At 36.3% G+C, this 27274-nt stretch overlaps 1 protein-coding gene across 1 annotated transcript; it reads right to left on the reverse strand.

The window, feature by feature from the left end:
- Window positions 1-26974, reverse strand: LOC100545415 (cytochrome b5 reductase 4). Its single transcript, XM_010707661.3, has 15 exons — window positions 26808-26974; window positions 25201-25301; window positions 23064-23148; window positions 19429-19470; window positions 14979-15033; window positions 13381-13438; window positions 13188-13281; window positions 12561-12593; window positions 11783-11905; window positions 8427-8567; window positions 8145-8297; window positions 7523-7673; window positions 2905-2991; window positions 1353-1517; window positions 1-614 (listed from the first exon to the last, which is right to left on the reverse strand). Exons 1-15 carry the CDS (start codon window positions 26932-26934, stop codon window positions 560-562), a joined length of 1470 nt encoding a protein of 489 aa, XP_010705963.1. The 5' UTR covers window positions 26935-26974; the 3' UTR covers window positions 1-559.
- Window positions 26975-27274: the final 300 nt, after the last annotated feature.

A 27274-nucleotide genomic window follows, 5' to 3' on the forward strand; every position in this document is an offset into this window, starting at 1 on the left:
TAATATAAAATCTTTTATTATTATTATCCAAGGTAATTTTTTATATTTTACCAAAGGTACTTTTATTCTTTCTTTACAAAGCCGAAAGACATAACTGGATTGCTTGCAAGTCAAACAGAGACTTCAGATGAAAAAGAACATTTTTCAGAGACTAGTTACCTGAGTTACAGTACAAGGTTTAAATTCAGACAGTATTGCTCTTCAGAGATATTACAATAAGAAATAAGACTTTCAGTTCAAAACCTAAATCAGTGCTTGCAACAAAAATAACTTTCATGAACCAAAACAAGAGATACCTTACATAACACATATCATACACTTCTGCTTCCCTCTACAATAAATTAATACACACAATGACTTAAGTATTAGAAAAAAATATTTACAAAAACAAGATAAAACACAGTATAAAATTTTTTCTTCCAAAGATGTATGTCTTTCAAGAAATAGTTTGGTACCAAGTGTGAAATTTCAAGTCTTACAAAATCGCTTCTCACTTATTTAAATTCATGAAGGTCAATAAATAAGATTGTATTGAACAGACTGATATCTTCATACAGTTTTATGCAGTAAAAGCGTGCATCTCTTCTTGAGAGTATCCAAGATCCTTCAGATATCTGAAAGTCAGAAATCAAATTTGTAACATCAATATTTGGAATCCAAAATTCAGCACAGACACAACTTCAGCACCTCTACTTTGTTTATATTAAAACATGCACACCAAAGTTTTCCTTCATTTACCTTACTAAACACATTTAGGAAACACTTCATAACCATATATGACATGTTAGGATACCAACACAATTCCTAAAAATAAATAGAGCTATCATTTCTTGCATCTCTGCTTTATTAAAAGATAACAGTTATTGGGCAATTCCACCCTCCATTAGATCTGTGCAGCTGTCCTCAACAATGTCACAGGAAAGACAACCTTTTATCTTTAAACATAAGCCATACAATGCAAGTATTTGGTACAGATGTAAATAAATACATTAATAATAATTCAGAGAACTGCTTGTGATGGAACAGCACCTTTGATTTTTTACTTTTACTAACTTAATTCGTCCAGCTAACACCTACACAGTAAGCTTATTTCCAATTATATCATTTTTTCCTCTGAGTAGTGAATTTAAAGCAGGATTTGGAAAGAAAGTTAAAGAGATGCTCTTAGAAAGTTCTGGTAAGTTACTAAAGCTCATGAAACTCGCATACTGCATTTAATCTTTAATTAAAAGCTTTGTTGAAAAGCACAAAATAAAGCCATTTTTGAAAGACTTTCAGAAACAATATAGCTGGCAAGGCTGATCAAACTTCACAGATTCCTCATTCCCAAACTCATTACTAAAAATACTCACTGTAGTCCCTGTTGTGTAAAAGGCGTTGGACCGCAGATGCAGATAAGCACCTTGGAGTCTTTTTTACTTCTTTTCATACACTCAGAGAGAAGAGCTGAAGAAATCTTCCCCCGTTTACCCACCCAGTCTTCTGCTGGCTCTGAAAGAATGAATTGAACCTCAAACCTGGAAAGCAGAAGAATATTCCAGAAATATTGTATTTTATTAGAAAACAGCAATATAAAACACTACTGAGATACTGCCATCTGCTATGATTGTTTTTTTTTTGTTCTGCTCTATTCCTACTGTACTATGTTAATTCTTACAGACATTTAGCTGTTCCTAGCACCAAGTCAATCAAACAGCCTCCAAAGTTGAGTGTTCAATTATTTAATGCAATCTTTAAATGTTAACAACAGGAGCTGTGTATTTCACCTTACAATAAAGAAATAAAACACAGCAGGTACCAATCAAGATACTAAAGCACAGATTTTATTTTTCCATGACTGACTTATCCAAATGTTGGCATAGCTCAATCCACAAGCAGGGAAATAAGAATGTTTAGCCAAATCTTTGAAAATATCAGCACAAGTTAATTAATGAGAGAGTGTTCTAACTTGTTTCTAAAACCCACTAACAGTAGTTATCGAGTGAAAAATAAGCACTTGTGTATCTGAGGCTGCTACTGAAAGGGAAAAAGGGATTTTGCTGTAAATTTGCACAAAGTCTAGACAACAAAGCTTCGAAGGTGCCAGACATCACTATGTTATGAAATAATATTGATTTTTCACATCAGTGCTATGACGGAACAGATGAAATTAATTTGTTCGCACAATTTCAACTAAGAATTACATAAGCATAAATGAAACATACTTGTTTCACCAAAAATCCAGGCATTAGTAATTTAACTAGTGCTAAAAGGGTACTGAAATTAAAAGGCAACCTGACATTCCTATGTCTCCTGACATAAATATGACCTGCTAAATGAAGTTAACATTACACCTGCACTATTGTGTTTTAACCCATAGTTAGATTGTAACTGAGAAAAATAACAGTGAATAAATAGTAAGTAAAAATTTAATTAGGGCCTAATCTGAACTCTGAATTTCAATCTAAGAGTTTTGGTCACAAAGTGACACTAAAAAGACTTTTCATGACTCCTCAAGTAAATTCAGAGTGTTGTTCATTGGGTACACTATCCTAATCTATTATTTCTCTCTCTTTGCATATCTATATGTCCTATCACTAAGGCTGATTTTCCTCATCTTCAAAAAGCTTCTCTGACAGACTTAGCTTAGCTATTATTACATCTAACATTCCATCTCCAACAAACATCTCAAACACACCAAACTCTTAGCTTTCCAGAACATAATGATTTACCCTGCTGATATGCATCTGTGACCTGTATAACCAAATCACCTTCCACCTCCTGTGTCTCGTTAAGTTCTAAATAAGAGTTTCCAGAAGCAGGATCTGCCCTTGTGCCATAGCTGTTCAGTTACTGTATGCCTCCAGGTGTGTTCTGCCATACACTGGGATGATACAAATTGTTCTTCACAAGAGTTGTAAATACCTTTCATCTTTAAGAGCTAATTGCTCTAGCTGGTTTCTCCAAAGTATGTCATCGTCTTTTTTGTTGAAGAAGATCAGCTTCACTGTCCTTAAAAATAAACAAACAATTTAACTGCAGGTTGTTTCTGTGTTTGAAACACATAAATGAATCAGAACTTAGTGGATTATACAGAAGCTTTTTACATTAAAACAAACAAACAAAAACCCACAGTCTTCCATTCTCTTCTGAAATCTTTTTGCTACTAATCCACTAAATCTTTCTGGATGTACTTTAAATCTGTTGGAGTTGTGTCCCTCTTCTAAATGCCCCTAACCTTGCCTATGGTTGCAATCTATCCTTCAGGAATCACTGTTTTTAGAAAAATAAAGTCTCTTACAGTTACGAAGGCCTGACTGACAATACAGTATATTTGCTTGTTAAGATTTATCTAGTGGTTTCTTAATATTGTTTGAGCACTAATGCTGCAGTTAATACACCATTAATGAACTCTATCAATCTTTTCTGTGTTACATCTCTGCAAGCTGGTATATGTAAGTGGAATTTCAAGAAGCTCGTGTCAATACTAACTTCCTGAAGATAGAATCCTAACATATAGGAGTAAAGAAACCTAATTCATGCAATACTACAGCTGTGAACCTCAGCTCCATTCATTGATTCAGTGCCCAACACTCTCCTATATGGAGAAAACTTTGCTTCTAAGAGACCAGCAACAGACGCGTTATGTTTACATGAAGCTGCACTGAAGCTATTAGTTCCCCTCTCCTCCACTTGTTTAGCTTTCACAGCCATCTTTCATTCATGTCACATATGCTAGGACTTCTGTGGAGAGGAGTTCATGGACTCCAGCTGCTCCTTAACTGCAATGTTCTCCCTGAAGACATCATGTTTTTCTGTCTTCTAACCTTTTTTCTCTTTTGCAGTTTGGTCACAATTCAAGATACCAGAAATCTCCTAAAAGCTATAGCAGATGCCAAAGACAAGAGATCGTCTACTTAAGAGAGAACACACTCATTTTCAGCTGTCAAAACTTCAGCACTGAGGTATCACAATTATGTATAATACCAATCATCAACAGCACTACCCAGAGAAGTTTCAGATGCAGTACAACTCAAAATAACTTGCAGTATACAAGCTCTGGAAAGCCTTCCCAAATCAGCCATGATGAATCTTTAAATCCTAAAATTAACCCAAAGACCAGGGTTCTTTACCCAGGTTCCCAGGGCCCTGATGACACAGAAAGTAAAGCTTACTTCAAGAATGTAATGCTGTCAGAGCTGGGGTGATGCTCCACCGCATCAAGCACTGCTCAGGTGAGGAAAAGAGTCAACAAAAACACATATGGGAAAGCCATAGAATTTATTCCTTGGGTACAAAGGTAGGAACTGGGATGTGCAAGAAATAACTCTGGACACTCTTACTGATATTCCGTACTCATTGTATATACATTTACCTGGTGCAGTGCTGCTCAAAACATGTTATAAAGAAAATAAATACCCCCAAAACTTGGAATTAATTGGTAAAGAGTACTGCTACAAAAGAGGGAGAAGGCAGCTAAACGGAAGATGTAGAGATTTAGATATGATCCCTATTGCTAGAGAAGACATATTTGAGAGAACAGTGATGGAACTTTAGATCAGAAAAAGAATGAGGAACCGTCATTATAAAAGTTGATGGGAGAGTCAAACATACCGCAAACTTCTGGGGATGATAACAACAAACTCTGTAAATTGCTATGAAAGGTCTTAAAGAAGGGTGCACAGACAGAGGAACAAAAATGATCCTTACATGAACACAGAGGAATAAGAAGTAGAGAATGTTGTAAAACCAGCTTCTAAAACAGAAAAGACTGCTGACAAAAGCGGAACATTGTATTAAGAATGAATATAAAATTAATGTGGTAATTTAGGAATGAAAACCTAAAAACAAAACAAGACAGCTATCAGAGAGAATGAAGAACAGACTGTTCTAGAGAAGTGTTAGCCCTCTGCTGAGTGCCTCTATGCCTCAGCCTTCTTTATGAAATGCATCCATCTGATTGTAGCAATACGCCACAAGTAAAAAGGAATAAAAATCTCATCTTAAATAGGAAAAAAATATTCTTCTGAGAGGAATACTGTGTCCTAATGCAATCTGGCCAGTAAGATATGAAACAAGACTGAACTAAAATTGTTATGGCTTCATATACAAAAGGATATTGCAGACAGGAAGAGAATAAATTGCATTCCACGTTCACTGTAGATAGGAAATAACAGACCTAAAAAAAATAAAATGAGAAGACAAGCTAGGCAGAATGAATGGAAATCCAATGATCCAAGGTAATGATGTCAAGGAAAACACCATGTTGGGAAGCTGCAGGTTGTCCAGTGTTAGCAGTACTAGCTCAGAGTCTCAGTCAGCACCTGTCTAGAACTAGACAAAAGTTGCTTCAGCAGGTGATGTGATCATAAAATCATTCAGCATTCTTTCTGCAATTTGTGTTCCAGTGTATGTGAACCACATCTATGGCAACTGTTACTTTGCACAGTAACATAAAGAAAATAACATTCATATATTCATATATATCATATACACAAAGTATACAAATACTACATAAATACATGTATACACATGTGAAAGACTTCTGCGACATTTGCTTTAAAATAAAAGTTGGGAAAAAAAAGTTGAGGGTAAATAGCAAAAATAAGGCCATCAAACAGACACCTACAGCAGTCAGACACACAAAGCTTAGTACCTGTACTGAATCAAGATATTCTAGCTATTCTACCTCATGAGCCTCTATGGCAAGTAGAAAAAAAATAAATCATTTATTTTAATTAATAAGAAAATATATGCTACTGCAACCTGAACTGCTAGTACTGAGTTCCCATAAGAAACCATGCCAAAGAGAGTTAAAATGAACACTTCTGGCCATCTTTCAAGGACACAGTAGACACAAGCACCAACTGTGCAGCAGTAGTCTTTCACACACATTACCTACTGTGTTTATTCTGCTTATGGGCAACATATTAAGACAAGCATCTTTTACTATTGGTCTTACTTTCATATTATATTTACCTTACACATATAAGTTTTCCACTCAAGAAGGAAAAAAAAAGTCAAATTCACTTAATAATATTTCCCAAATATTTTGCCAGATAATAAATTCATTTCACAGTGCCAGACTGTCCTGTGCTATTTGCATGTGACAATACAAGATCCTTTGGAAAAGCCTTACCCTCAAACAGTACATACGTTGTGTCCTCACAAAACAGCATCTTTTGTGCCAGACAACATGCAGTACAAGAATGACATACACGTTTAGATTCTTTTCTAGAAACAGATTATTGAAGTATACATGTAACCCTTTTTATCTTTATTACAAAGACTAGCCTTCAATTTAAATCCTTTATCCTCTTTCAAAATGTGCTTTATGAAGACATCATGAGCCAAAACATCCTGTGCTTATATTCAATAAAACCCAGTAACACAAATTAATAACCCTTGTAAAAGTCTGAATTTAAAGATAAATTTAAAGATACAGGAAAGAAGTGTCAAATCCGTAAAACTATCCTCTGCAACACCTCTTAAGAAAATGAAGAGGTGGCATGAAGGTCAGGCATGTTTTCTATTTACGTGCTCACATAAATCACAACAGTCCACATTGACAAAAAGAATCTATTAAGAAATTCCACTAAGCACGATGCCGGAAGCAAACCGTTACTGAAGGCAATACAAAAATACCTTGTATCTCTTTCAGAAGATGCACTCCAGTCATCCTTTCATTTCCTTTTGAAGTTGAGCTACCATGTTATTAAGTTTACCTAAAGTCTCTGAGACTTTTTAATCACTTCTAGTTTACATTACAGATTAAATAAAAGATACACATGACAAAACATTCTTTTAGGGATCCACGTCGCCTTTTACGAGAGAACAGACCCAAGGCAAGCAAGAATCATGTGCTCTGCCTGATGGAATTGAAACCCATCTTTTGAGACAGCGGCATGGTCAAACTCAAAAGCAAAACAACAACAAAACAATAAAAACAATGGACCATATCTGGAGTTATTTTAATTTGAGCTCCTAGTCACATTCTTCTCAAGAAGAAAAGATTCTTCTAAGAGATACTGAAGAAACAGTTGAACTCCAATGAAAAGCACTTATGTCTCACATCAAACCACAGTTTACTCTTTACTGTGAAGAGGACTGAGATAACTATGCCCAGGAACCCAAAAAGCTAAGAGAAGCTCCAAATTACAAACAGTAAAACAAATACCATAACTACTCAAAAACTGATGTGATATTTATATGTCTGCAGTGACACAGTTCAAGGCAAATGAAATTAGTTGCCTGCTGAAAATAGAAGGAAGATTATAATACATACAGTTACATTAGCAAAATGTAATTAAGTGGCACGTAGAAAACTAAATGGTAAAAGAAAAAGTGAGAAAACTTGAGCAGAGACATTACAAAAGAAAAGGTGCTCTGCATCAGTATCTCTAAAATAAACTGAAGAAAAATGCTTTCATGCCCTTTGGTTTTGAAATCATTTTATTAATACTGAGGACAGCCCATTATACTTCATCTCATTCTTCCTATGGATCACTTCAGCTTGAGGTTAAATCATAATTAGTGTACATACCGGAGACAGTCAACCTTAGTCAGAGCAAAATTCAGCAGCTTAACCATTGGTGTGAAGCCCGTGCCTGCTGCCAATAAAAAGAGGTCTTCTAGAGCTTCAACTTGTGACTTCTTGAAGTTACCTTCAGGATTGCTGACAGAAATATCATCACCTTTAAAATCAAAATAGAATAGTAATCCTTAACGAGATGAAAACAAACTAATAATCTGATTTTTAAAAGTTCCTTTTATACTCCCTTTATCTTTGTAGTGTTAGGATTCATTTCAGAAGGGTACAGTATAAATCACACATGGATCATTTACGCTAACAGAACAGGTGTTCAATCAAAATGCCTTGCCTTTATGCTATGACTACACAGATTTGTGAAGTTACTATTAAAAATCTGCCTTACATCTGAAACACAAAAAGAAGCGTAACTTGAGTCTAATAAAACAGATTTCCTTGTCTTTATTAAAAAAATAGTCATTTTTATTTAAGAGTATATAAATACAAAACAAGCAACTAATATATTTATATGCACAATCAAATACAAGTAATTAACTGCTTGATACAGCTGACATATGTGCAAAGATAAAGCCAACCTCTGCAAAACTAAACAAAACATCCTAAACCACATATTTACCTATTTGTAGGTGGTCAAGTGCCTGTGTAAACAATCCACAGGAATAAATTTTGATCATTAAATATATATGCACACCATCCTGGCAAAACGGTTCTTTGAAATCCAGTGGCAAAAAAGGCAATAAAGGTGTATACGGTTTTACTACTTCTGTCCCTAAAGAAAAGACAAAAGATAGCTGAAAGAATAGGAAAATTGTATACAGTAAATTATCTGCAAACAGCAGAGGCTCAAAATAAAGATATGTGTTAAGATATCTATGGTCATATTTTCAGTTTTTCTTACCTGCAATGATTTGTTTGAGGTAAACGTGTTGTCCAATGGGAACCTGGAGATGAGTGCTCTTAGGCAGCATAAAGCAGAAGAGCTTGGTGTCATGGGTAACTTCTGTCTTAGAAACCAACTTGCATTTCCTGTAGAACAATCCTAAAAGAATCAATTGCCTGTTACTTACATATCTTCTAATAAGAAAGAAAAAAAACAATAAAACCAACAAAATCAGTAAAAATACTTTATAAAAATACTACAAATAGATGCTTTTCTATCATTAAAATTATTTTTCTAATTTGGAGCTAATTTTTTAGCCTTGCTTTAGGCTCCTACCAGACTGAATCTGTGTTATTAGTTAGCAATGACTATGGAGAAGCAGAAAATCAATCCAGTTGTTCTTCCAGAAAGCAGAACCATCTGTACCACATTGTACCTGTTCTAAAGTCACCACAGAACTTTAGCATGAGTATACATCTGTACATTAAAACAGCTTGGGTAATGGAAATGAAAAGTAAGTGAGGCAGAGCCCCACACTGCCTAAACCCACCCAGCACTCTGGGTATTTATTCAGCTGATCACCCTGCACTCTTGCTGTTTCACTGCTACTGACATAGCAAACATTTCTGATAGGGTTGTCCACAGGGAATAATACAGCTCTTGCAGAAAGATGGTATATATTGGCTAAAATGTATGCTCTGGCACTCTTCCATCAACTACTATCCTAGCACAGTCCACCTATAGTTACAGCACTGATACTGCTACACTATACCACAACACCTTGTATATGCTCACAGGAATTTCTACCCCATTGTTTAAAACATCAAATAAGTTACAGCAGGAGCTTACACTGATGACATTTTAAGAATGGAAGTGTCCACGTTCATGTGCAGTTTTTTCACCTTAGATAGACAATAATATAGGCATACTGGCCTATCAGCATTCAACAGCAAAGAGCTTTGCACATTTTTTTTTTTAAAGACACAATATCAACATTTAAATGCTTACACCTGACATAAAATAAAACTAACTAACTAAAAGTGAAAAACAAACAGAACTCAAGGCAATGCATCTGTGATAGCTGCACAGATAGTGCAGCATAAAAATGCCAGATGTAAAGCTATAAAATAGCTTTAACTAGACAGCTCAGCTCTTGGAAGCAAAGCAGCTCTCAAGGCTCTCCTTTAGCACTGGTACCGCTCCTGCTGTTGCCTACCTGCCTGCTAGAAGAGGTGCTGGTCCACAGAGCTCGGTGCAGGTACACAAGTTACAATACCTTGTATCAGTTGTTCTACCTGCTCTTCTCAGCCATGGGAAAATTTGAGTAATTTTGCTCCTCAACGAAACAGGGGTAAAGTTACTCCATCTGCAGCAAAAATGCTTTTTTTTTCTTTCCATCTTATTACAACTGATACACCATGTAAGCACAGCTACTTGCACAACCAGTACGTCCTTCCTCTACTCTTTTAAAAGTTCTCAGGGATCTTTCTCAGTTGTCTCACAGCTACACACTGGATTAGCATAAGAAGCCATGTATCTACAGGACATCACCCTGGCCAGTAGCATACACATCCATGCTACCTTTCTGAAGGGATTACTCTTCTAGTTGACTGTGTTAAAAATGCTTCTAGCATTGTCACAGGTAAACAGTCAAATCACAACTGTTACAATATTACTATTCAATAATAATAATGCAAAATACACTATACTAAACTGTAAATAGTGTTAAGGAGAGCTGCTGTGTTTGCAACACACTTCATATTATTGCTTTCTGCAGTTTGTTGAAGAAAATGTAATATTTTCTTTAAAGACTTGCTTAACCTCACATATAAAAATGCATCAACTCACTTTATGAGGTCAGTATTACTTTACCAGGCTGGAAGTCATGATCATTTTACTTCCACAATATTTGTTGTACTTCATAAAAGGTTGTTTTGCACACCAAACCAATTTCACATCCAGCAAACAGGAAAAACAACTGAGTTGTTAATTACTATTTCTGTGCTCTTAGTACAAGAGATAAGGATTTCTCATACTCAAACAGCATTTGCTCTATGGGAGCAAAATAGAAACCTAGGCAATTTAGAGGCAGGAGGCACAATTCTAAGCAAAACTGAGTGAGGCTAATTAAGTCTACACTACGCAAACAGAAGCCTCCTATGTGTAGATATTATTGCCATGCTGAAAGCAGAGAGCTCAGAATAAAGGAAAGACATTTAGCTGAACATTCCTCCTTCATAACCCTTGTAGTATGTTCAATTTGATTTCCCAATTAATAAATCGCTGAATAAAAAATTCTGGACCATGGTTTAAAAAGCCAGAGATATCAATGTATTTACTATATTTCCCCACCTTAGTAATTGAGGAACTGAAGAACCTCAGCTCAGCAAGCTCTGACTGAACAGGTTCTGAAACTTGCATAAGCAAAACAACCTAAATGTAGCTAAAGAGATGTGCTTTTATACACATGATCTTCCTTTTTGGAGCACAATAATCTCTCAACTTTCATGGTCTAATTACCATAACTACGAGCCAGTAAGAGTGAACAATGTTTAATCAGTTCTTAGCTTTGCTCTCACACATAAGGCAGTCTAAATTTAGTCAGCTTTTGAGCATAAATAGGCAGAGGGTCAAGAGTGCTTCTGAGAACTGAGACAGTAGCAGTAACATCAGAAACATCTTTATAATATATTATGTTATTGTATGGAAATTTCTAGTTTAGCTGGAAAAAAAAAACAATCACAGTGATCAAGGTAATGCACTTGAGTGTTGCCACAAGTTCATACTATTCCCTCACCACAAAATGAATTCATATGTAACATCTACCACCCCCTGCAGATGCAGCAGCTTATTTAGAGCTCGCTTTGAGTTTTTACGCATAGCTCAAGTTACAAAGGTACAGAGTGCTGGAACAGTGTTACAGCATTGAATAGGGACGCATCTGTAGTAACAGCAGGATGTAGGGGTTTTTATTTCTTCACTTTGTTACTCCTACATCCCTTGCCACAAGGCAAAGGTCTACCGAAGTTTTCATACAGATAGAAGGGATATCAAGCACACAGGCAGCCATGAGATGCAACAACTCTCAAGCAGTTTTCAACTTCCCCTATTACATTCTCCCAATCTTTCTGCAAGACTCAAAGACCTCCAATTCTACTGGAAGACAAAACAAGAAAATGAAACCAGGAGGAAAGAAACAAAAACATTTCTACTGTTAATCTGTTCAAGGAGAGTATCTGAACAGTTTTCAACAACACCAGAAAACATTCTGAAAAAAAATGAAGTATGGTCACAGAAAAGAAAAATCCTGGGACAAAACATGTTTAACATGCCCTAAAAAGTCTTAGAAGAACTGCTAATGTGGCTATATTTACCTCTTTCCGTGCGCCTGATAAGTGTATTATGACTCTCCAAAGGCAATCCCAGCACTTTCCATTGAATATGATCCTTTTTCTTTAAAATAATCTCTACCTTCCCAACTTTTTCAGCAATATTTACTACAAAAGAAAATTGTTTCCTAGTGTTACTTTTAGTTACACTTTGTACAACAATATAATTTTACTCTCCTATTAAAGTCAAGAAGGACTAGTCATGAAGCACAGGATTAATGCATTATATTATGATACTTCCTGTTATCTCTAATGCTTTACAGGGCCTTTAGAATACGTATAATTGATGTATAATATTTAATAAATCTAATAAATACGTTGTGAAAAGATTCACAGTCCTTCTGGTCAGAAAGAACACGAAGTTCGAGTCCTTATTTACTGGAAATAGTTAATTGTTTACTATTACTATTACTTACATACTTCCCTTTTTTTCAAATGGCCATTTGAATGAATAAATAAGTTTATGAAAATCCCATTCAAAACACAGAATGGTTTATATATACACACACAACACAGCTCCCTTCTAATTATTTTAGTGATACTCCAAAGGATCAGAGCACATCAACATTATTATTATTTTTTTTTTTAAAGTTTAAGTGTCAAAATGAAAAAAAGAATTTAATTGTATGGTTTGATTCGGTTGACTGTGTCAGAACCTGATGGTATGAAAAGCTGTAAAGTACCTGATGGATCAGAAAATTGAATGAAAGTTCTGTATTTCTTCTAACATGGGAACGTAGAAAAGTTACAAGAGACAACTTACCAACAAAGTCATCTTGAACTTCATGATCCAAGTCTGAAATAAAGAGAAATAAATTAGTTTAAGCAAAAATCGTATTACATTCTAGTCTTTATATATTTGTACAGCTTAGAGCAAGAAATACTGTGTGAAATAACGTGCCTACAACTCTATGCATCTTTACTTGGCTCTGAAATTTCACTCTTGCTTCATATTAGTCTCAGTGTCTTCTGCAAGCTCATACATAACACGTTAAGAAAGGCATCATTTTCTCTTTTTTTTTTTTAAACAGTGACGCATGATATAATTATCAACTTGTATTCATCAAAATCATTCCACCTGCTCTTTTTGAATAAGGGCGTTTTAGTAAGTGATCTATAACATTCACCTAAAATAGAGAAATTTGCATAACTTTTACATCAGCTTCTTATTACACTTTATTCCGTGTTGTTTAGGACATCAAATAAGAAACAGAATAAAAAAATATATACGTACTGACCGGATGAAGATAGAAGTTGATAATGTAATCATTTTCAATAAAGAGGAATAAAATTTAAGTGGTATATGCAAAACATATACGGCCTGATGTGAAGGTTTTAATAAAGTAAAATAAAAATTAAGTATTTTCAGCTGTAAAATTACAGTACCTACCAACTTCTACAAGATACGAATGGTCATCCAGTATGATCTCTCCCCTTAATCTTTTGTGTTGACAGTCCACTATCACCAACTCTGCATTCAGACCCTTTCACAGACAAGAAAAAAGAGCATTTTAATGAAGTTCTCCAAGAATTCAAGCTGGATCACAAGATCCTGTAATTATCTCTTTCATAAAATAATTTACCTTCTGCTTAGTATATATGACAACAGTGATCAAATCATCTGTTTGAAACCAGTCATAACTGTAAAACAGAAGTACAGGAAGAAAAAAATATATATATATATAAACTTTTGTTCAGCATACCAAAATATATTTAATCAGCAGTTTTCAAGCAGAACTTCTTTCACAAAGATACCAGCCAAACACATTATTTACTATGTTTTCAAGAGGTAAGCCCAGCAATTATAATTTTGAAAAGAAGATCAAAATAAATGCAGTCTAATTATTCATCCTAGTAGTGCATAGCAGTTAAAGTTCTATGCAGTGGTTTTAGTTACAAAGCATATGCATCCTCTTTGCAGTATATGAACCTTCCAAGAAAGATGGTTGAAGTCCTTGGCTCCAAGCAAAGTTATTAAATTGTCAGAGCAGCTTCCAAGAGTTACAGGTTCTACCTTTATACCACAAAACCACAGTTTCCTTCATTTGCCCAGATTTAGGCTTTACATTCTCATGATTCCCAAGCTACCCAAATCTTGTAATAACTACAGGGTAAGGTAAGCATTTGAAGGGCATACTGTATATTTCTCATTGCTTTCCATTACCATACACTTGCCAGGGTTTTCAAGACCTCTTCAGCATGGTAACCTACCTATCCAAGGCAGAAAAGTATACATCTGACTGTATCTTACGCTTGGCTCTCAAGTGTACATCTGTAGTTCTGACATAACTCCAGCATCATGAAGTCTGCAATCTCAGTAAGTGAAAGTCAACAATTCTACGTATTCCTGGTGTGTACAATACTACTGTCTTCTCTCTTCCCCAAGTCCTAACCACTTCTGTTTAGTGTTTGAACTCTTGGAGAAGAAAGAAGGGATGCTCCAAGACACATTCTTGTTAGCCAGCACCTTTCCATTTGACACCTGGGCATGCCAGACACACATGAGGAAAAAGGAAGCAAGGACTGAGGAACAACCCCAGAAGATAAGCCATGTTCCAGTTGCAAAATGGGGATTATGAATGTGGTTGCACATAACTAGCCCAAACTTTATGTAGTCACATTATGCAAAAATCAGAAAATAAACCTCAGAGATTCAAGGACTCATGGAGAAGAAAGATACCTCAGTGACTTCAGGTACTTCATTGTGTTTTTAAGGTCTGCTTTGTTTTACATTTTCAAACTGCAGAAACCTGAATAGCTCTATCACATCTTAAAACATTCCAGTCTGAAATGAGGTACCTCTCCAAGGCATGCCAATTATTACCGACAAGTAACTCAAGTAAAAATAAAAATCAGCCCACTTGGAATCACTTCCCAGGAGTTTTCTCAAGAAGCAAAAGGCTGAGGAGCCAGTGAAAATAAACCATACAGTTGTATACAATGCACAGCAGTAAAAGTGTTAGAAGCCAAGAAATATACTTCATCTTTTGCCCGTAAGGTCAATAAGACCTTTGGCAAGCTATTTAAATCTGAACCTCAGCTTTCCTACTTGTGTTGGTAATGAGATACTCATTCAGCTGAAACATCAAGATCTCAATATGGAAAAAATCGTCTGTATTTACGAAGTACCACACAGAGTTATTAAATAGAATGTTCAACGAAATGAAAACCAAAAGTTTACCTTGGAGTTTTATCTCTAGCAGAAGCACCCAGTACTTTCCTCTCAGAGAGCATACCTACAAAGGGCAGAGAGTTGTTAAAACACGTGCTGTGATGCTCATTTAATAAAAATCATACTAAGACTTTTTTCAGTTTTATATGCTAAATATCCTTTCCCAATATATGGCGGTTTTCTTTCCACAGGAAAGTATTCATGTCCTTTATTTTGGTTTTATTCAGCATTCAGCCCAAGAGAGCAGGCTGGAGAACATGAATCTCTCTGTTGCAGAAATTAAGAGTTCCACATCCCACAGAATCCCTGCATGCGAGTTTCCTGGTATGTGTAAGCTGCTCTGGCTCATCAGGTATTAACTTGTCCTTTCATACTTTGTGACAGTGAAGCAGGGATAAAACATATTAATCAATTCAACGGAACTATTTGTTCAGCTTTGACTTCAGCTGACATCTCTCTACTTTGTGCTCTGCTAGGAATTTGGAAAATATGAAACAGAGATAACAGATTAAAGCAATTGCAATCCTTTCTCAATTTCAATAGAAGGAAGCTGTGTAGAAACACAATGGAAGAAGCTGCACTGACTGAGATACAATTTTGTAACACTGCATGAATAGCAGCAATTTCACCAGACAATGGTTAGGCAGAGCTCTAAGCTGGTAAATGCTGGACAAGTGAAAAGGATTCCAAGTCCATTCAAAGACAAACCTTGCAAATTAGAAAAGGAAACACATAATAACGATTTAGGTAGGTGAGAATTCACAAGCTTATTATCTTCAAGGTGCCAATTCAGTTTGGGAGTTTGAATAGAAGTTTAAATTTGGGAATTACATGACTTCACTATGTAAAAAGTACATAAAACAAAGAGCACTATTCTGGTCTAAACCAATCTGCCAAGACTACAGATCATTCATATGAGGAATGGGGCTTACTGGTGTTAAGTCATAACAAAGACATATAATGTATGCTTGGGCTGCCCTCTATAGATAAGAGAACTTTGTGATCATACACGCTATTTGCTTTTGTGAGGCAACAGAAATATACAGCTGCCAGAATAAGAACATTCTAGCAAACTAAGTTATTTGTTAATTGCTCTGAAGTGCTGTAAAATGTTATTTGAAAATAAGAAGTCACACTGCAATAAAAAAAGAAAATCATTCAGGTGATGAATGAATCAATTAAGGTTAGTGCTTTGCTGTGCATGATGGTCATAAAGAAGAACTGGTAGTGAATCCAAAGGCTGATGGCAGCTATGAAATGAAGGAGTTTCAGTTACTGAGAGAAACAAGCAAGATGGTGAGCAGAACTACAGCTTCAGCTTGTTCAGGGAACTGGTTGGCAAAATCTCATGGGAGATCAGATAGCAAGACTGCTGATTGATAGTCTCTTGGGTTATCCTCATAGCCACACCAGAGAGATGAGTGTGACAACTTCAAATCTGAACAGAAAATTAGCAGGACTACCAGGTGCAAAAGGTGTGATCAACACTACAAAGTACAACTGCTGACTAATTACAGCTGGCATTCCTGCTGCAGACAGTAACAAACGAAGGGAAGAAGCTGAAACACTAAAAGTTATGGATACCATTTAAAGGGACTTGTCAGGCTAAAGAAATAGGCTGACAAAAACCGCATGAAACTCAAAAGTAAATGCATGATTTCATAGCAGAACGGGCCGAGGAGCCTGTCTGGATAAAAAGCAGTTTTGCAGAAAACTTCCTTGGGACATAGTAAGCAAACCTGGGCAAGGTAGGGCACATACTACATTACAACACTGTGATGACAGAAGCCAAATGCAACCCGAGCAAAAACACAGCTTATCAGCTTGAGGAAAGCAGTTCTTCCCCTCTATTTAGCATTTGTGAGACTACATCTGCAGTACTGGCTCCGTTTTGGCTCTCCAGTGCAGGGCAAAGATTGACACGAGCAAGTGCAATAAACAGCTACCAAGTCGGTCAGCAGCTGGAGCAAAGAATGCTTGAAAGCACACTGAGGGAACTGGGCCTGCTCCATCTGCAGAAGAAAGGACTATGGGGGAAGTTTTAACGCAACCTTCAACTACCTAACAAAAAGGGGAGGAAGGAAGTATGGAAAAGACAGCAGAACTCTTCTCAGAGTGGAACAGATGAAGGCAATAGACGATAGCACAGACAGAAAAAAATCTCCTTACACTAATATAAAAAACAAACACATACAAACACCAATACCACCACCACAAACTCTTCTCTTTCTATGATGGTGATGTTGCTCATAGCAGTTTGATCTCACATCCAAGCTCACCTTGACATGAGCAGAAGACTGGACAAAACAAGCTCCAGATGTTTGTTCCAACCTAAACTATTTTAAGATTCTGTGAAAACTTTCTGTATCTGTTATTTTCTTTGTTCTCTGAAGACCCAGAATAAGCTTAATCCGTATTTATAAACTTTAAGTATTACTAAGAAAAATAGGAATGCATACATTACTTACACTAAAGAATCTCAGCTTTTGAACCACAAGATTTAGTTTTCTGTACTTGAAGTCCTGACTCAAGCTCTCCTCCCATCACTCTTTTCCATGCCATTTGATGTGCTTATACTCAAACACCAAATTATTTTCAGATGGTGGAACTGCCCAAGTCATTTATTTTACTTTTAATATTACGGAAATATGCATCTTCATAGTTTGAGTACATAAGAAATTTGGTTTAGCTTGAATGTATAAGGTTGGAAAGCTCATTATTAAAGTATGTCTTTGATACTTACTTGCTTTCAAACAAATATGAAGTTTACAAGTATGCTTTGGAAATAACTGTGTTGAAATTTTGTTTGAAACTCAAACATGAAGAGATGCCCAGGAACATATCTGCCTTTAAGACTTAAAATGAACAATATATCCTGGAAACTTCAGCTTTCATTGTCTCTTACACTACAGGCTGTTGATTGTCACAAAAACTCAAGGATGCAATTAAGGTAATAGCTATGAGCACACTACACAATACAATTATTATTTATACTTTTTGGATCAATACAACAAAACGTCTTCACCATACCAACAACTTCCTAGATAAGAAAAAAAAAAAATCAGAGCCCACACAGGTTTCTCTTTCTAACTTTCAGACAGTGCTGCTTATTTCTAGACTAATTTTGACTTAAATTTACGAGAGCTACAAAGCGAGACAACAACAGAGTAAGAAAGACGTCTTACAAGGTAGAAGTACATCCACAACAGTTAAAAGTCAGTGCAAAAATCTTTCCTGTTTCGGAAGAAGCCATATCAAACAGGTAAACTGAATGCAAGAAACAAGCATCAGCACTTTGGCAGCTTCACTGGAAAGTACAATCAGAATTATTTCCTGTCTCCTGAGGAGTCGCCTATCCTAGACAAGAAAAGTTATTTCATGATCCTTCTTAACCAAGAAGAGATGAACACCAAAATAGATGGTATATTTAACTTACTACTTGAACCAAAATACTTGTGGTGTATTTAGTGACTAATAACTGCTACCTAGTGATATAATTCTAACATAATAAAGTTGAGTTTGTGTTCCAGTTCTTCCCGCCTTTCAAAGTGGGATGAATATATTCCAGTATGTTTGTTGATGAAGTCAGGCTGCAGACCCTGTCACAAAGTTTGGAAAAAAAACATTGAAAAAGGATATATAGGGGAACAGGAACAAAAAAAAATAATAATAATCAGTTTTTCTTACTTTTATATATACGTTTAACTCAAAGGTATTTTTGTGTACTTCAATGCTACCGCATACTGCAAAGTAAACTGCCTTTTGCAAATCAAGTATGAGATACAATGTTCACAGAACACAAGACGGCAAGAAGGACAGTAAGAACAGAAGAAAACAAGATATCAGTTTGTATTCTTTCATGCTTAAAAGTCAGCCTCCAGATCAAACCGCATTATTTCCCTTCATAGGTGTTCATTTTACTTCCCTTACCAGGAAACTCCCAGCTCACCTCAACTGATTGGACTTTATAAACCATATTCTGCTAGGAAGCCTCTTAGTATACTAAGATGACTAATCACTACTAATCACACTAATTTTTCCTAAAAAGACCAAAATCAAATACAGAGTTCTTGCACACTTTCAATCAAAGTTACTCCTGATACTCGAGGAGGGCTCACCAGAGGCTTGTACAAAGCTTGACTGCTTCCCTATCTCTGCAAGGACTAATGTCAACCTCCTGTATCACAGAACAGAATATTTGCTGCTACCTTCTCTAGTAGAAAGTTTGTCCATCTCATACTTCCTTTTTCCCCACTACTGTGCTGCCATCTTCTAATGCTTTAAATCACTGAATTGGCAGTGTCTGATTAGGATTTTGCCTTTTGGAGTTCCCCAAGATCACCACTGTCTCAAAATCAGATTCAAACGTAAAGACAGAAGCTGGATAAGTACCGTGCATTAAAAAATATTCAGGTAAGTTTAAGATTCACTTCCCACCTTGCTCCAGAAGAATACTTACCATTCAGCTGTTTTTTCTCTTCAGGTAGAGCAGAAGAAATGTCTACAAGCATTAAGAAAAAGAAGCATGACAGTGAGAGCTTGCAGTACAGTACTTGCATACATCATATTAAAGAAACGATCTAAAGTAAAGCTCTCCAAACAAACCACACCAATAACAGATCGACCAGGATGCTTTGGGTAACAAGAAGTCACAATTAAATGTAGTAGCACAGATACTACTCCAAAAGATTATGTGTAATAATAATTTAAAAAAAAAACAAACAACCTATAATACAAAATGTGAGAAGTTGCACAGCTAAAGGGTAGGAAATCAGAACTTATCTGACTCTTAAAAACAAACAGCACAGATTTCCTTGTGCAACAGTAAGCTTCACAGCCAAAAAACTAAGTCTGTCAGACTTGGAAAGGCAGTGTTTGAAGATAACATACAATAAACACCAAATCTGACCTACCACTACCAAAACCATCTGCCAGAAACACAGGAAAAAGAAAACCTTCTTTTAAGTTTCTTCTTTCAAGTAGTTTTATTTGACAAGTTAACATCTGAACTTCTCATTAAATCTCCAGTATGCTGCAGTTAACTCCAAATAACAATAAAACAAAACAACAACAAAAAAAGCAGAAAAATCCTAAGTAGATAAACGCGTGATAAATGAGTGTCAACTCATATATGTAGTGCTCAACTCAAGGACAAAGTCATTGCATCTCTTGATCATATACCTTTCTTCTAGTCCCCTGGAAGTACTCAAATCCCTTTCACCTTTATACACATCACAAAATATACTGGTGCAAAGACCCCTTCTGCATTCAACTTTATTAAGAGACAGGTCATGGGAAAGCAGAAGAATCTAATTTATTCTTCCTGCTCCCTTTCATGAAAGCAAAAAAAGATGAGCGTTTCTCCCTTTATTATGGGCTTCTGAACCCCTCCCTCTGTTCTCTCCATCACAGCAGTCAAGAATAGAGGAAAAACGTCAGCATGATGGCAATGAAAGAAAGGCTTCTGGAACAATCCACCAAGTACACGGTACTGTAAAAGGACTTCAAAGCTGAACAAGAATTGCCCTCATCACAGACTTCTACACTGAGGTGAAAACACTCCAGGATGAACGGCACAGTTCCTCCCAAACTTTTCTTTTAAAATGTGTTTCTCTGTATATTCTGCTATACACTACTTCAAGCCATCTGCTAGGATAGGCAAATCAGTCACAAAGTCTCATTTGTCATTAAAAAATAATTGTTTCAGTTCAAAAATACACTCTCTTTTCACTTCAATACACAGCACTGAAATTGGCACTGCGGATTCGAGGACACTTGTTTAAAAGTATTTCCAAGACACAACCCTTCCTCTCTTTTCCCCGGATCATACTATACCTCTTTCAGCATAATATCAGCAACACAGTACAAATAAGTGCATGCATTCCAACTCCCAAGTTATGTCTGTACATAACTTCAGTGGTAACAGACACTGATGTATCTATGAGAAACATCATCAGTATCAAGAGGTACTGTCAATAGCTACAGCCAACAAAGTACACATTAGCACAGATGTTACAGCTGAGTACCCTGAAGGCAAATCAATAATGGCAAAAAAAGCTTAATGTTGTACAGGTTTGTTGAGAAAACTGCAGGGAAAGGGAGATTCTGAAATAATCTTTTACATGCCTGAGTATTGTTGTAGCTACTGCACTGTAACACTGCAGTATCCCTTCTGTAGAATCTCTTGCTAGTCACAACCCTACCCATCAAACAGCATTCCCAGAAGACAAGTTGGCAAAACTATCACCAGCACCTTCAAAGGACTCTTCTTAGAAAGCATGCAAGGTCAAGCTTTGCTATCCTTATAAGTTCAGTGAATAAATGACCATGCTATCTTCCAAAATACTCCAGAACATGGGAAACAAAACTGAAAATCACAAACCTACCAGTAATGCCCCAACAAACCTACACTGCACACTACTGAGTACCAAACAGCACATACCAATGCTTGCCCCGCTGTCAAAAGCTCACCCTCTGCCATGAAAAGAAAGCAATTAATAGTGTAATTCAAAGTCCCTTCTCTATACCATTCATACTGAATCTGCACTTTATTCTTCTTTTTTTTTTTTTCCAGATCCGAACTTTGTCAAAGGCAGTCTTCTGGAAAGAGAAAAGACAAGAAGTATTGCTGCCTGACTATTGACTAATCACTTATATGCTTGATAATTCACTATTCAGAAGCAAAGGATGTATAACCCAATATGAATCACAGAAAAGTCTTGAGAATTTTGATACCAAGAATTTCAGTAAACATGGTCTAATCAACTTTATTTTTTAATTAATAATTTTCAAGCCTGAAATGGCCAAAAGAGACAAAGGCAACCAAACCACTTTCATACAGCGTGTAACCTTCACCCTGCAAGTTTTATTAGTGCAAAACAGATAAGAGCAGTCCTACTACAGAAGAAAGCAGAGAAAAAATAAACACCAGAAAATGGACCATTATAGCAGTCAGGAGTAAAGATATGTTTATTTTTTTAACGATTCATTGCCATGAGAATTCCTCCAGTTGCAGAAAAGTGACACTAACAAAATCAGTAAAAGTCAGGTTTACTTTTTTATGTTTGTGATTCAGATGACAAAGTAGCAGTAACATATCCATAACAACTCAACTCCACGAAGCTGTTATGCTGTCAAGGTATCTCCTTGCATTGCAGCACTCAGCTTAAAAACTGTACAATGAAATTAGCTCCCTAGCAACATAGAGATGTAAAATCCTATCACCCTTTGAGTACAGAACAAATTCAACTTAATGACAAAGTGATCTAAGTGCTAAGCAAATATGCCATGTTCCCTTGTCAGAAGTTGAAGAGCAGCAAGAGATGCCTGAAATTGTGACCTACAGGATACCACAGAAGGTGAGAAAAACAGTTGCAAGTATTAATTCTGTCATGCTTTCACAGTAGTTTTGCTAAGGGTCACTATTCAGTAATAGTATCTGGTTGCAAGATACTGGTGTTTTTCACTGTGGCCTGCAAACCGAAACAAATACTGAAGATAAAGTCTCAGAAACCATTGCCAGCATTTTAAGACAATATGCTACTTTCTCTCGCTGTCCTGGCTCTGATGAGGCTGCTGAATCAGCAACATTTTCTCCAAATAAATTCAAACTTTAGCAGACCCAGTAAGGAGTTTTCTAAAAACAGTAACTGTGTCCATAAACTGTGTTCACAGATCTCATTTCAAATGCAACTTTCAAGACCTATGTCTGGGGCTGAAATCATCATAGTGAAAAAAAAAGACTTATTTTAAGATGCTCTAAATCACACCAGAGGGCTGTTCAGGAGAGTTTGCCTGCCGGGGCCTGAAAAAAGAGCAATCCTTGGGAAAAAAATATGTACCTATTTCTACAAATATATAACCCTTTTCTGATGATTTACAGCAGAAGAAAAACATAGCAGCACATTATTTATATTCACTTGTAAAACAGTTTCTTCTTCAGGTATATACTACCAAAAGACTACGTATAGGCAACAGCCTTCCCCTCTGTATCAAAATACAGACACTACTTGTAAATACAATGATTTCTTGCAACTTCCAGACAACTTTGGAATAAAGCATTATCAGAAATTATTTCATTTTAAAAGCCCTCACCTTTTGGAGCAGCAATAGGCTTGAAAGCCATTCTCCCAACAAGACATTCCTTCAGCATCGATTCATAATTGACCCAACGATGAACCTATATTAACAAAATTGGTTTTCACAACTTTTGTAACTTTTACTGTGTTGTAAGATACAAACACCATTTCTGCATAACAGCTAATATAATTCATTTCTCAGTGTTTTGTTCTTAAGACACCAACTGATCACATTTTTCTGTATGTATTTTTACTTCTTTCACAGGCAACAAGTATTTAAACACACACACACACACACACACACACACACACAGACCCTGAGTATGTGACAGTAGCTTAATTTATCCATTTTATGTTTTGCAGTACCTGAACATCACCACCTTTAATGACAGAAGGTTTCAGAACAGTGTTTTTATTGTGTTTACAACATAATAGAATTTGTCCTTACCACAAAGGAAATTAATCTTGTTTAGATACAAATATGGGGAAAAGGACTGATGAAGGAAACAAAACAGAGCAGAATAGACACATCGACATCTCCTATGAAGTTGGAGCATTTGTTTGTGTCTGACAATCATTGAATTATTGGGAAATAATCTACTTTAAAAAGCCAAATAAAGTGATGAAAGAGCAGTAGTTTACAGACCAGAACTGAAGAACTTCCACAGGGAATAGATGGCAGAAAAGCCAACTCTGATAGGGCATTCAGAATAACACCTCAGGAAGAGAAAAGGTAAAGGAGTGCAGCGTGACAAATTTGAATGATACAAAGATTTAAAAATAAAAACTTTCAACTGCATGAGCTAAGCAAACGAGATAAGGAAGTTCCATCCACAAGTTGGAGCTGCATTTTACACAGGTAGTGGAAAGAAAAGAAAAATTTTGAGTGAGAGTTATGTTTTTTAGAAGTTTAAAAACACCAGCAACCTACCAAACTCTTAAATACATCAGTATCTAACAGATATAGAATGCACAGGCAACAGAAATGCCTCCAGAACTGGAAAGACATCAGCCAGAAACAAAAACCTGGAGGCGGTTTTCCACTCCTGTGACAAAACAAACAAACAAAAATGTACCAAGTATGTTACAAAGTTCAGATACACTTCTTTGGGCTTCTGGAAATATCTTTGCTGCCAGGATTCCCATTTCTGAGTACATCACACCATACTTGACAGTGATTTAGCTACAGACTTTCAGGCCACAACTTGACACAGCACAAATTTTCAAGAGTAAAAATGCAAATTTCTTTAAACCCAAGCAGATCTGTGACCAACAGAGAAATATACCCAAATCCTGTGCTCAGACACTTCATTTGTCAGGAGATTAACCAAAAACAACAAAACAAAGCGCACCACAACTCTCCTTTATTTACATTTATTCTTAAATACGTTTTGCAAGTTAAGACGTAACATACTGTGATGTAAGAACTGTAAAGAAATGACAGAATTATTTCAGAAACAGAGGAAGTTCCCTTTCTGCTCTTCCCCAGTTCCCCAAGAAAACCCTGTGAGCCAAGGAGATGGGAAAAATGCCTGCTTTCAAAAAGACCAACTCAGTGAATCACCTCCTACAAAATCAGGTCTTACAGGAAGTCTGCAGACCTTCTTTTCAGCCTTAAAGAAATGGTGAACAAAGAAGAGAAGTTGTCATCTTCTGATTTGTTCACAATGAGTTAATAGCAGTCCCAAAACCTTTTCCTCAGTACTTTGTTCACTGATAATGCAGTAACTAAGTTAACAGACAGACAAACACTACAAGTATTTGTAAAAATAATGAATGCTCTCTGAGAAGAAAATGGTTTTCAACTGACAGCAATTAGTCAACATGGTAATTTATTTAGGAGGTAGGAATCTGAAGTTTAATAGCTTTTTCTGCTAAGAACCAATCAATTGTTAAAATGGTCAAATTGAAGCAAAGCCTCAAGATAAAGCAACACTTTCATTATTGACTTTTAACGCAAAATTTAAATGATGTTTCTCTTTCAGCACATTAGTGCAATTCTGAACAGTAAACTATTGCCTACGCTTAGATCTCAAATGGTTCAAATCATTTCCATTGGGATGACCTAAAATAATCAGGAAATACACATTTTATTTTTTTTTTTCAAAATACCTTTTAGTGAGGAAGTGTCATTCACAGCCAGTTGTTCTCACCTGGTCAAAAAGATCTGTACCATCAGATCCAGCTGCTTTCATTAGTTCATCCTCACCACCGGGATGATATTCCATGTACGGTGTGACATTATATACGAGTCCTGCAGAAAATGGAATGTAAAATCATGTGAGTAGCATTTTTTACAACCACTGCAACTATTCAACTATCTCCAGAAACAGTGGAAAGATTAGTACCTATTGCACAGTGAAATAGCAAGCAATATGATTTTCCAGAATCAGAAATAGAAGTCACACAACCATACGGAACCTGATATGAAACATATCACACAGAGTTGTTCAGTAGGATAAGTTTTGTGGCACTGCAGGACTGGCATCTGGAAAAATCCTGCAGGTTTAAGACTCTAACAAAATAAACACCTGAAGATGAAGGTGTCATAGTCTAGTTAATGTGTATGAGAGCCAGAGGCCAGTTACAGAATTGAGCTAATTAGTGCAGGGAATTGTTTTTGGTAATCCTTTGAATTAAGTTACTGCTGAAGTGCTGTTAAAGTTGTTTCTCTGTCATTCATCACCTATGAAGTAAAATGACTATGGGAAGAAACTGTCTTCCGAAAATAAAGGCTACCACCATCATCAACAAAATGTTCCCTCTGTAGAATCAGCAGTACAAAAAAACTGAATGCACTCTGAGCTCATTAGAGGCTGATAACACTGATGACAAATTTGTGTTAATAAAAGGATTCAGCATTCATTTTATAGAAGCATTACTCCATGTTTTTAGTGAGATTTTTAAAAGAATGCTTTATAGGTCTGGAATCGTGAAGACCAATTACTGAAATATAGTCAGAGTAATCAGAGTTTGAAGAATGCAGCAATAAATAGACGTAACCACAGATATTTCTTCTTATGGGACTACTGCAGGTCTACATAGCAAAATATTTCAAAAAATTAAACATTTTCTAAACAAGAAGTTACTAAAGTGAAACCGTGCCTGTTAAAAACACTGTGTGCTTTTTAAAAGTTTACAGTACTCCAGAAATGAAGGCATTCAGCATTAGGTGAGGGGAGACGTATTCCTGGGACAATCTTAATTGGTAAGAACAACTCTCCAGGACTGGAAAGGTTTTTTTGCACACTCTACTGACTTGATGTTCTGAGGGATGTAACCACTACTCCATCTTGAGTACACGATTAGTTACTGCACATAAGAAAATGCACGAGGGAAAATTAAAACAGTTCAGAACTCCTGAATGTCAACAAAACATTCGGATTTCCACCTACTACGTGTTCTTTAACTCCCTGTCAGCATTTTTAATGTCTTATTCTTGCTAAGATGTTGTCAGAAGAATCAATCCCATTCTTCCATTTTACAATTTTCACATAAGTGTCAGGTACATCAACTTTAAAGACTGCCTGAGCAAAGTCTGAAAGCAAAGAATCACGTTCTTACATAAAACTGCCAACTTGGACAAAGTTGTGTCCTACTACATCAACACTGCTACATCAACCTGGTCTAAACATAGACAACACAATACACTGTTTTGGGGTGAGGATTTTTGGGGGGTGGTAGTTTGTTGTTTTGGTATGTTTCAAGTACAGAACAGAGGCCAGGCAACAAATGCAAAAGCAACATGGCAGTAACCAACCTCTTATACATATCCAGCAGTCTTCCTTCTTGTTGTGCTTAGCAAGCTCATCTTCGCTCACTTCGACCAGCCTCCCTTTTAAACCAGTCAGGTCCTTTCCACTTTTAGTTAATCGAATCCAATCCATAAGACTCCTTCCTGGTTTTAAAGGAACCTGGAAAATAACAAAATGTACAAACATTATTAAACTCTAAGGGGAAAAAGAACCATTCAAAATGTTTTTCTAAGCTCCCAAGGAAGACTGGGGCAAAACAAGAAATAACCCATACTCTTCATGATCTTCTGGGAGCCCTACCTAGCAATAAAGCTGCTTAAGGAGGCTTCCTATTTTGCAACCCAGCCAAAAGGATTCTCAAACATTTATCATAAAGACTGAAGAAAATCGAGACGATACGAAAAGGCCGCACAAGAAGCGCTGTGAGCCCCGCTAAAAGGACAAGAGCGGTTATAAGGTAACTACGCAGCCC

This window comes from Meleagris gallopavo, chromosome 2 (genome assembly GCF_000146605.3).
Source record: "Meleagris gallopavo isolate NT-WF06-2002-E0010 breed Aviagen turkey brand Nicholas breeding stock chromosome 2, Turkey_5.1, whole genome shotgun sequence".
NCBI classification, from domain to species: domain Eukaryota; kingdom Metazoa; phylum Chordata; class Aves; order Galliformes; family Phasianidae; genus Meleagris; species Meleagris gallopavo.

Coding starts and splice junctions, on each gene's coding strand:
- LOC100545415 (XM_010707661.3), bottom strand. CDS start 26,934: ATGGATTGGATTCGATTAACTAAAAGTGGAAAGGACCTGACTGGTTTA. Junction 25,302..26,807: donor CTGCTGGATATGTATAAGAG/GTTGGTTACTGC, acceptor CATTTTCTGCAG/GACTCGTATATAATGTCACA. Junction 2,992..7,522: donor ACTAAGGTTGACTGTCTCCG/GTATGTACACTA, acceptor TTTATTTTTAAG/GACAGTGAAGCTGATCTTCT.